The 11928-nt window shown below is 36.8% G+C and overlaps 1 protein-coding gene across 1 annotated transcript in view; it reads left to right on the top strand.

Annotated features, from left to right (window-relative positions):
- Tubgcp4 (tubulin gamma complex associated protein 4) overlaps window positions 1-11928 on the top strand; it is a 46032-nt gene that overhangs the window by 13189 nt on the left and 20915 nt on the right. The window contains exon 9 of the mRNA XM_010624827.3: window positions 2-126. Within this exon, the coding sequence (XP_010623129.1) occupies window positions 2-126 (125 nt within the window). The remainder of the gene's footprint in view (window position 1; window positions 127-11928) is intronic.

The following is an 11928-nucleotide window of genomic DNA, read 5'->3' as shown; positions in this document are numbered from 1 at the left end:
GGCTCCATTTTGAAGAACCAGGAGGATACTTTTGCTGCGGAGCTGCATCGGCTAAAGCAGCAGCCACTCTTCAGTTTAGTGGATTTTGAGCAAGTGGTGGATGGTATTCGGAGCACTGTGGCTGAGGTTTGTATTTCTTTTTTTGGTTTTTTGAGACAGAGTATCATTATGTAGCCCAGTCTGGCCTTGAATTAAGAGATCCTCCTTCCTCAAAGCAACTTAGCAAGACCCTGTCTCAAAATTTTAAAGAGGCTGGGGATGTACTCAGTATAGAGGCTCAAACCCCAGTAGCGAAAAGCAAACAAAAAACAACTTTTAGCAAACTTAGAATTACTTTACTGGATAGTCATATGTTCCAGAAGGTTACACTAAACATTATAGTAATAGAGAAGCTCTACATGCATAATCTTTTTAAGAGCAAACAAATGAAAGATATTTATTATTATGCCTCCTGTTTAATACAGTTTACTTAAACTCTCATGCCATCTGTTTAGTACAGTGGACCCTGGCTTACAAACTCAATTTGTTCCTGAGGGCTGGTTGTAACTCAAGTTGGTCAATTGAAGACTCAGCTCCTCTCCATAGCCTTCAAAGCCTCTCTCCTGTACACGAGCAGATCTCAGTGTCCTCAGAGAGTCACTGGCCCAGGATTTCTCAGTTAACCCCACACAGGAAAGAATTTTGTAATCTTCCTTCCAGAGCTCTACGGATTAAATCTTTACCTGAGTCCATCTGGAAGCACAAACAGCCGGCATTCAGGTCGTAATTCAAGACTTTGGTCATAAATTAAAACTAAAATTCTGGTCGTAATCCAGGCTATTCATTGTCAGGCCACTTGTAACTTGAGGATCCACTGTATTGGAGATCCTAGCCAAGGCAAATGTGGTAAAACCTGTAATCCCAGCACTCTGGGAGGCTGAAGCAGGAGCCCAACTCGGCAACTCAGTGAGACTCTGTCTCAAAGAAAAAAAAAAAAAAAGAGGGGAGCTGGGACGTAGCTCAGTGTGAAAGCCCTGGGTTCTGTCTGCAGTACCCCACACACATACACAGAGATCCTAGCTGACCTTGCAAGAAAAGAAAAAGTTTAAAAATTGGAAGAAAAGTTGCAAAACTCTTATATAGATATAATATATATATAAGATGATTTCATCATCTGTCAGAACTCAGTAGAATCAAACATTAGAACTAAGTGTTCAGCAAGTTGCCAAAAATTAATACTATTAATACTATTTCTCTATAGAAGTAATAATCAGCAAAAAATATAATTAAAACTATTTAAAAAATTTTTAAACATTTTTGTTGAAATACTACAATAGCGTATAAGTACACAAATCATAAATTTACAGCCTGAGGAATTTTCACAGTTGAATGTATCTGTATACCAGCTCCAGATCAAGAAATGGAGCACACTAAACATCACCAGCACTGTGGATCCCCACAGACTGCTTCCACTAACTCAAGGGACAACACTTAATTTTGAAAAATTACAAAGGAGGGAAAGCAATATCCCACAGGGATGAATACCACACATATTTGCAGGATGCTCCCATTTTTTCTTTCTGAGAACACTTCTTTCATTGCTGTAAGATGTTAGCTTTATTAGAATAATAACCCTATAATATAGGGATAATGTTTTTAATATATAATGTATATAATGTATTACCCACATATATAATGTATATAATATATAATACCTAATGTTAAATGGGTTATATTGTAATGGTATCCATATAATATATAATAAGCCTATTAGCTGCAATTCTAAGAAACTTCAAAGAATCTGAGCTTCAGTTCTTTATCATTTTTACAAAACTAGAAATAAAATTTCTAACAATATATTCATTTCAGAATTTCATAAGAAACAAAACCAATTTTGACATCTTATATATAGTAAAGTAAAAATTTACTTTCCTCCATTAATTATGCTTTCCAAACAGTTGTGAAAAAAATGGTAGCTGGGGGCACCCACCTGTAATCCCAGCACCCGGGAGACTGAGGCAGGAAGATCGTCATGAGTTGAAGCCCATCCTGGGCTGCATAGTGAGTTCAAGGCCAGTCTGAACTACATAGTAAGACCCTGTTTCCAGAAAAAGGAAAGAAGCAAAATGGTAAAATGGTAAAATTAGAGTTAGTAAAAAATGAAAGAATTTGAGGATACCCTTTTTAGACAGGAGCCTGTCTCAGGATATAGACAGAGGTGAAGTTGTGTCTTCAAATTTTTAAAGAACAGAAATATGGATTCTAGATCATTTGAATATTTGTTTGCCTGTAAGAAATCAGGTATAGTGATACTTCATGGTCATTTTAAGGTCTGTTCGATGTCTACATCACAGCTGTCTGTATCACCTCGGATTTTTTGAGAGGGTTGCCAGAAAACAAAACATATTTGTGCTGGAATTATAGGTGTGCACCACCACTCCTGAATCTTTTTTTTTTTTTTTTTGGTACCAGGGATCAAACTTGGGAAGGGACCTTACGCTTGCAAGGCAAGCAGTGGATCCACTGATGTCCCCCGATTCATTTTGAAAATATATTTTTAAAGACTTAACTATAAATTATCTTGACTTACCATCGGAACCTTTGGTGCCAATGAAGTTTGGTCCTTTTTCTATTTTGGTTTGGCCTATTCATATTTAAATTTCTGGTTTAGCTTTCAGATGTTAGATCTTCCTGGGAAAAGCTCTACTACATTAGGATTGTTTTTTAATATACTACTGTATTTGTTTATCCAATTCAATACTTAGAATTTTTTTTACTGGAGATTGAACTCAGGACCTTTTGCTTGTGAGGAACCACTGAGCTAAATCCCTGGCTCCAATACTTAGAATTTTTGCACTTGTATACATTAGTAAAATAAGACTATTCTCTTCCTGTCTTATTCTTAGTGTTGGGAATAAGATTATGTAAGTTTTATAAAATGGGCTAAGTAGCTTTTGTTCTTTTCTAATTTTTAGAATAACTTATATAAGACAGGAAATGTTACTTAAAGGTTCATTGAACTTATCTGAAAAACAATCTGGGCTACCATTTTTTAGAAAGGAAAACGTCAGTCTGTTGCAAATCTGTTGACATAAAATACCTATCTATCTCTCTTATCTATATGCATATGCATATATATATATAACCACTGAGCTAAATTCCCAGCCCTAAAACATACTTCTTTTTTTTAAAACAATTTTGACATTTTCTATGAACTTGTCCATTTCTTCCAAACTTACCTTACGTTTAAAAATCTTTCCTTGTCTGTGATTATTTATATTTTATTTCACATTTTATCTAAATTTTCTTATCTTTAATCTTATTTAGCCAAACCTTTTATTTAGTAAGATTAGTAACACTAAAAGAATAGCTTTTGTTTTTTTCCTTAGTTTTCATTTTTGTAGTTCACTGATACCTGCCTTTGTCTTTACTTTCTTCTTTCTTGTTTCTTTTAACTTTAAAAAAAAATGTATAGAATTTTTATCTTTTTTTTTGGCAGTGCTGGGGATCAAATCCAGCATTTTGAGCATACTAGGCAAGTGCTCTATGGATGAGCTACATCTTCAGTCTTTTTTTTTTTTTTTTTGCGGTACAGGGCATAGAACTCAGGACCTTGGGCTTACAAGGCAGGCGCGGTGCCACTGAGCTAAATCCACAGCTACATCTTCAGTCTTAAAAAAGCATTTAACTGATACATAAAAAGAAAGTTACTCAGCACAGTGGTACATACCTGTACTCCTAACAAGTCAGGAGGCTGAGGCTGCAGGAACTTAAATTCAAGGCTAGCCTCAGCAAATTAGCTAGACATTGTCTCAAAAAAAAAAAAAATAAAAGCCAAGGAATAGGACTGGGGATTTGGCTCAGTGGTTCTGCCGCCTGCCTCACAAGCATAAGGATCCAAGTTCGATCTCCAGTACCAAAAAGAAATTATTTCAGTGTTAGAGCACTTGTTTAGTGTGTGCAAAGCTCTGAGTTCAGTCTCTGGTATCACAAACAAAAAAAATACTTTATAAAATAACCATAAATATTTATATTTAATGGGATACCATGTAATGTTGCAATACATGTATATATTGCCTAATGTATGATTCTGGTTAAGCATACTTACCTGTTTCTTTATGGCAGAAATTTTCAGAATCCTTTCTTCTAGCTTTTTGAAATATGCAGTACATTATTGTTATCTCTAGTCACTGTACAGGGCCATGGCACATCGGAACTCCTTACTCCTAACTGTAACTTACTGCTCAAGCTCTCCCTACTCTTCCTTCCTACAGTGGTAACCACCATTGTATTCTAGAGTTACAGGAAACCAACTTTCTCAGATTCCATATACGGGTGAGATCATGCAAGACTTCTTGTCTTTCTGCACCCAGCTTCTTTCACTTAGCATGATAGTCTCCAGTCTCACTTATGCTGCTGCAAGTGACAGTATTCCACTTGATTGAATTGCTCAGCAGTACTCCATTGTGTCTGTGTGCCACATTGTTAATCCATTCATAAACTGAGAGACCCTTCAGTGATTTCCATTTTTTGGCTCCATGACTCGTGCCACAGTGAACATGGGAATGCAGAAGCCTGGACTGATTTCATTTCCTTTGGACGTATATCCAGGAGTGGGGTCGCTGACTCATGGTATTGATAGGTTTAATTTTTGAAGAAACTCCATCCTTTTTTCCACAGTGACTGTACTAATTTTATTCCCAACAGTGTGCAAGTGTTGCCTTTCTCCACATCTGTGTTATCCTTAGTATTTTTTTATGAGGAACCCAAGTTCCCTTGACTTTTTTATTAAATATTTATTTTTAGTAGCAAAACATTTATTAGTACATTTTAGGTGTACATAATGATAGTATTCATTGTAGGGAGTTTGCACCTGTACATGATACCTCTTGCCTCCTTTCCCCTCCCAAGTGCCCTCCCCTCCCTATATACAAAAGCTTTGTTTCCATTTTTTCTGTTTTCACTTTTTTTTCCTTGTCCCTTCCTTCCTTTCTCTCTTCTTCCTCCCTTGTTCCCCTTCCCATTTGAACATTTTCTTCCCATTTTCCCATATCCGTTGTACATTTGTAGTCCTTATTTCCACTTTAGGTTTCTTCACACCTGAGAAACAATGTGGTATTTATACATATGTGTTTGATTCATTTCACTTAATAATATGGTCTCAAACTGGATCCATTTAGCTGTATACAGAAGGTGGGGAGAAGATCATGAACCATTGGGCTGGGGATTTAGTTCAGTGGTGCTACCACCTCCCTCGCTAGTGCAAGGTCCCAAGTTCAATCCCCAGTACAAAAAAAAAATCATTTACTTATAAATGTCTAAAGTTCATTCTTCTTTATGGCAGAGTAGTACTCCATTATATTTTTTTAAAAGCCACATCTTTAGGGCCGGGGATTTAGCTCAGTGGTTCGGTGGCCTGCCTTGCAAGTGCAAGGACCCGAGTTCAATCCCCAGTACCAAAAAAAAAAGCCACATCTTTATCCATTCATCGATTGATGGGCATTTGGGCTGTTTCCAAGATTTAGCTATTACAGACTGTGCTGCTGTAAAGATGAGTATGCATATATTGCTGTGGTGTGATACTTTTAATTCTTTCAGAAAGTTCCCAAGAAGGACTATCTGGGTCAAATGCAGCCTCCAGTTTTAGTTGTTTGAGGAATCCCCTCACTGATTTCCACAGTGGTTACCCCAGTCTATATTCCCACCAACCGTGGAGAAGGGCTCCTTTTTCCTCACAACCCCTACAGCTCTTGTTGGTTGATTTCTTGATAACAGCCATTCTTTCTGGAGTGAAATGGAATATGTTATTTTAATTTGCATTTTTCAAATGACAGGTGATGTTGAATATTTTTTTACGTATTTGCATTTCTACCTCATCTGAGAAGTGGCTATTCATTTCAGATATGCATGCTTAGATTGGGTCTTAAATTTTCAGCGGTCTGATTTTTTTTTTTAATTCTTTATATATTCTGGCTATTTGTCCTTTATCTGAGGAATAGCTGGTAAATTTTTTCCCCCACATTGTGGGTTGTCTCTTTATTCTGTCGGTGGTTTCTCTTACTATGTAAAAGCTTTTTAATAAAGAGATCTTAATTGTTGATTCTTTGTAATATTTCCTGTGTAGTCAGGGTTTTGTTCCTAAAGTCTTTGCCTACACCAATGTCTTCAAGAATTCTACCTGGTTCCACTGCCTTCCTGGCAAGCACAAGGACCTGAGTTCGATCCCCAGTACCAAAAAACAAACAAACAAATAAACAAAAGAAAAGAGTTCTACCTATTCTATCTTTCAGCAGATTTAATGTTTCTGTTTTAATATTTAGACCTTTGATCCATTTCAATTTTAGGTTAGTGCATGGTGAAAGATAATGGGTCTACTTTCAGTCTTCAGCATGTGGAAAGCCAGTTTTCCCTGCATCATTTTATTAAAGAAGTATCTTTCTTCTAGTGAAAGTATTTAGCTGTTCTAGTGAAAGTATTTAGCCTGAAGATAAAAATGGCTAAGTATATCTGGAGTTGTTTTTGCATCTTCTGATCTGTTCCATTGATCATCAGGTCTGTTCTTTTGCCAGTACCATGCTGTTTTTATCACAGTAGCTTTGTAATATAATTTCAAGTCAGGGATTGTGATGCCCTGGGTTTGCCTTTGTTCTTCAGAATTGCCTTTACTATTCTGGGTCTCTTCTGGTTCCTAATTAATTTTAGCATTGTTTTCTCTAATTCTACAAGATATGCTGTTGGAATTTTGACTGGAATAGCATCTGTTTTCTGATACTCTCTTCAATTTTTTTTTTTTTTTTTTTTTTTTTTTTTTGGTGGGGGAGTTTTTTGAGACCTGGTATTCACTATGTAGCCTATGCTGGTCTCAAACTCACAGCAATCCTCCTGCTGCTCAGCCTCCCGAGTGCTAGGATTACAGGCATGCACCACCACACCTGGCTTGTTCGATCTCCTTTTTCAGAGTATTGTAGAGGTCTTTTACTTCCTTCATTAGATTGATTCCTAGGTATTTCAGTGTTTTGGATGCTATTATGAAAAAGGTGTCATTTCCCTAATTTCTGTCTCAGTTTGTTATTTGTGTGCAGGAATTCTATTGATTTTTGAGTGTTGACTTTGTGTCCACTACACTGCTGAATTTGGTTATTAAATCTAGAAGTTTTTTGGTGGAGTTTTTCGCGTCTTCTGTGTAAAGTATCCCATCACCAACAGAAAATGATGATTTAACTTCTTTTCCTTTGCTTATTCCTTTTATTTCTTTCTCGTCTAATTGCTCCAGGTAACGTTTCCAGAATGTTATTGAATAAGAGCAGTGACAGTGGACATCCTTGTTTTGTTCCTGGTTATAGAGTGAAAGCCTTCAGTTTTTGTCCATTTAGTATGATGTTGGCTGTTGTTTGTCATAGATGGCTTTATCAGATTGAGTTAAAGACCATCTATTCCAATTTTTTGTAGGTTTTTTTTTTTTTATCATGAATTGGTTTTGGACCTTGTCAAGTGCTTTTTCTGCATCTATTGAGACTATCATATGGTTTTGTCCTTGGCTCTGTTAATATAGTATATTATATTTATTGATTTCTGCATGTTGAATCATCCCTGCCTCCCTGGGATGAATCCTGTTTGGTCATGGTGTATAATCTTGATGATTTGCTGCATCTGTCTGTCAGTATTTTGCTAAGGATTTTTGCATCTATGTTCATTAGGGAGTTTGGCCTGTGCTTCTGTTTTTTGGTTGGATCTTTCTCTGGGCCACGGCTTTTCTTTGTTGGAAAGTTTTTGGGTTTTTTTGGTACCGGGGATCAAACTCAGGTCATAGCACTTGCAAGGCAGACAGCAGAACCACTGAGCTAAAAATCCCCGGCCCTATTGACAAGTTTTTTGTTTGTTTGTTTGTTTTTCTTTTTTGGTTTTTTGAGACAGGTTCTCACTATGTAGTTGAGACTGACCTGGAATTCACTATGTAGCCCAGGCTGGTCTCAAACTCACAGCGATCCTCCTGCCTCAGCCTCCCATGTGTTGGGATTACAGGCATGTGCCACCACGCCTGGCCGGCCACTTTTTAATTACATCTTCAATTTAATTGACTGATATTGGTTTACTTAGAGTTTTTATATCCTCTTGATTCAGCTTTGGTAATTCATATGTAACTAGAAATCTGTTCATTTCTACTGTGTTTTTCATGATATTAGAATACAGGTTCTCCAAGTAGGTATTGATGATCTAGATTTCTACCAGATCCATTGTGATTACACCCTTTTCGTTCCTAATTGAATGGGTTTGAGTCTTTTCTTAACTTTTTTTTTATAAGGTTGGTTAAGAGTTTGTCAGTTTTGTTTAATCTTTCAAAGAACCAACTCCTCAGTTCATTGATTCTTTATATGGCTTTTTTAGTCTCCATTGTATTAATTTCTGCTCTGATGTGTATAATTTCCTCTTGCATATAAGGTTTGGGTTTGACTTGCTCTTTTTTTTCTGGAAGCTTGAGGCTCAATATTATATTGTTTATTTGAGCCCACAGTTTTCTTGGTATGGGTATTCCCTTGTACTGCTTTCATTACTTTTCATAAGTTCCAGTATGTTGTGCTGGCATTACTGTTTAATTATAGCCACTGCCTGATTTCTTAATTTCATCTGTGGCCCATTGCTTGTTCAGGAGGGTGTTATTTAATGTGCATGTGTTTATGAAGCTTTTGTGGTTTCTTTTGCTGTTGATTTTCAATTTCATTGCACTTTGGTCTGATAATATGCATGGAATAATTTCAGTTCCTTTGCATTTACTTAAGCATGTTCTATGAGCTAGTATGTGGTCTATTTTGGAGAATGTCCAGTGTCCAGGTAGGAAGAATGTGTATTCTGATGTGAGGTGGAACACTGTAGAAATCCACTAAGTCCATTTGTTCAAAATTTTGTTAAGTTCTAATATTTTCATTATTGATTTTGTGTCTAGTTGATCTGTTTTTGTTTGTTTTTTGGTACCAGGGATTGAGTTCAGGTCTTTGCACTGGTGAGGTAGGCAGCAGAACCACTGAGTTAAATCCCCGGCCCCTCATTGATCTGTGAGGTATTGAGAGCCACTGTTTCAACTGTATTAGTGCTTATTTGATTTTTCATGTCCATTAATATTGGCTTTTTATTCAGTTGGGTGCACTGCTTTTGGTGCATATATATTTATGATTGTTATCTCTGCTTCATGTATTCTTCCCTTTACAAGGACATAGTGACCTTCTTTGTCTCTTTTTGTTTTTGTTTTGTTGGTAGTGGGAATTGAACTCAGGACTTTGTGCTTGTGAGGCAGGTGTGGTGCTACTGAGCTAAATCCCCAGCCCTCTTTATCTCTCTTAATCAGTCTTAGCTTGAAATCCACTTCATCTGCAAATAGACTAGCTACCTTTGCCTTTTTCTGGGTTCTGTCACATGGAGACTTGACTTTTAAGTCTGTGAATTTGTTTCTGAATTAAATGTGTTTCTTGTATGCGGAATAATCTTGGATCTTGCTTCTTGCTTAATTCTGCTAGTCTGCTTCTTTCTGGTAAATTGTCTCAATTAACATTGATGGTTATAACTGATATGTACTGACTTGTCCCTGTGATGTTATTTTCCTATTGTTGGTTCCCTTCTTTCCTCCTGTTTAATTTCTTGCCTTGCATGGATTCATTTTGTTGGGGTTTATAGAATTATAATCCTTGTTATCTGTCTAGAATATCCTTCAAAACACTTTGGAGTGCTGGTTTGGTGGTCATGAATTTCTTCAGCTATTCTTTGTCATGGAAATAGCTTATTTCCCCATCAGTTTTAAAAGATAGTTTTGTGAGGTACATCAATTTGTGTTAGAGGTTGCACACGCACACGTTTTTCCCTCTCCCTCCCTCCCTCTCCCCACCCCTCTCTTTCTTTTTTTCTTTTTTCTTTCTCCAGGGATCAAACTCAGGACCTAGTGCTTAGGAGGCAGGCAGTGGCACCATTGAGTTAATACTTTGCTCCAAGTTCTCCTTGACTTGAGAGTTGTGTTGAGAAGTCTGTTGTGATTCTGATGGGCTTTCCTTTATAAGTGATTTGTTTCTTTAACAGCTTTTATTTTTTATTTATTTATTTTTAACAGCTTTTAATGTTCTGTTCTTATGTTGAATTTCTCAAATCTTGACTGTTTGCCTAGGTGTGAATTTTTTTATTGTGGATAATTGCAGTTCTATGTCTTACTTACCTGTATGTCAAATTCTTTTTCCCTGTTTGGGAAATTTTCTGCCATTACTTCTGTGAACTGGTTTTTATGTCATTTGCACTACCTCCTCCTTTTTCATTGACTCTGATCAATCTTATGTTATTCTAATTTGCATCATCTAGCAGCTCTTGGATTGATTTCTCATGGTCCCTTGCTATTTTTAAGGAATCTTTCTTTTCATGATCATTAATCAACTGTCTTCTATGTCTCCTATTCTATTCTCATATTGGCTCATTTTGCTGTGTATACTTTCAGTGGAGTTTTTAATGTCCTGGATATCTGTTTAAATCTGTTTCATGGATTCTGTTCCTTTCCTATGTTGGCATTCATAGTTTCCATCATTTTCCTAAGTTCTATTTTTTTTTCTTTTTATCAGTGTCTGCTCTAGAGTCTCTAATCATGTCTTTCATTCTGATCACCATCCCTATAGTTATCTGAGAAATTATTTCTGCTTTGATTTTTTTTTTTTTCTAGAGCCTCATTCGTCTGCTTTGTTACTTCCACTGTTACTTCAGCGAGTCTAGGTGGGTGGTTTTTTTGATTTCTTTCCACCTCATTGTCCCTTGGGTTTGCCTTTGCTGAGCTGAAAGTCTAGGGGCATTGCATCTTAAGTGTCTTCCCATTTTCTTTCTTTCTCTCTCTCTTTCTTTCTTTCTTTCTTTCTTTCTTTCTTTCTTTCTTTCTTTTTCAATTTCTGTGTTGATGCTTATAAATTGCTTATGGGGAGTAGCTTTAATGCCAGTATTCCAAATCTTTAGGAAATGACTATTTGTCATAGGTGTCTTCCAAGTAGAGCTGTCTTTTAGATTTTCAGCCTGTGCAAGATCCTGCCTTTTCAGTTTATTGGAGATGGGAAGTTTCTGCCTATTTGACCCAGCAACCAGTTCTCTGGCACTGGCCTATTTTTTTTGTTTTCTTTTCTTTTTTTTTTTGGTTTTTGAGATAGGGTGTCACAATGTAGTTGAACCTGACCTAGAACTACTATGCACCCCTGGCTGGTCTCACCTCACAGTGATCCTCCTGCCTCAGCCTCCTGAGTGCTAGGATTACAGGCGTGTGTGCCAACAGGCCCAGCTTGGGTTTTTTGTTGTTGTTGTTGTTGTTTTTGTTTTTTTAAGACCTTTACACACTCTCAGTCTTGGTGTACCAGGAAGAACAACTAATTACCATAACTATGTTATCTTGGCTAAAGTAGTACAATCAGAAATAACAATAACATCAGATACAGCCTAGAAAATGATGTTGTGGTAACTATTAATTTGCCACCTTTAACAGTACGAACTAGATTTGTGGTTAGAAAAACTAAAATGAATCAGAAAAATTGTATGCAATATATAAGCTCTTTATGTCAGTTTTACCATTAGGGGAGAAAGTTTAAGAGGGTGTTATGCATTGAAGATAGATAGAAGAAGAGGAAGAGATTACAAGAAAGGTTGGAGTACCAAGGAAGATTATACAGACTTTGGGAAACTGGTGAAGAAGAAGAGAGGAAGGAAAGAGGAAGAAATAAAAACAAGAACAGAGCAAACAAAGAAATAATCCAGAAACTGTTCAATCAATAAAAAACAAAAATCAAGAATAAAAGCCAGAAAATGTAAGACTTAAGTCTCACTTTTACTCCTGGAGCATGAACAGCCAAGAGGCTTTCACGATGTTGGGCTCAGAAGCTCAGCGAGGCTCCAGGAACTTGTCGCACAGCGAGAGTCACCCAGGAAGGAACACACCAGGCACCAGGC

Source organism: Fukomys damarensis, unplaced genomic scaffold, assembly GCF_012274545.1.
Source record: "Fukomys damarensis isolate Sample0158 unplaced genomic scaffold, DMR_v1.0_HiC HiC_scaffold_17, whole genome shotgun sequence".
Lineage (NCBI taxonomy): Eukaryota > Metazoa > Chordata > Mammalia > Rodentia > Bathyergidae > Fukomys > Fukomys damarensis.
This window is presented reverse-complemented; position numbering and strand designations above follow the sequence as displayed.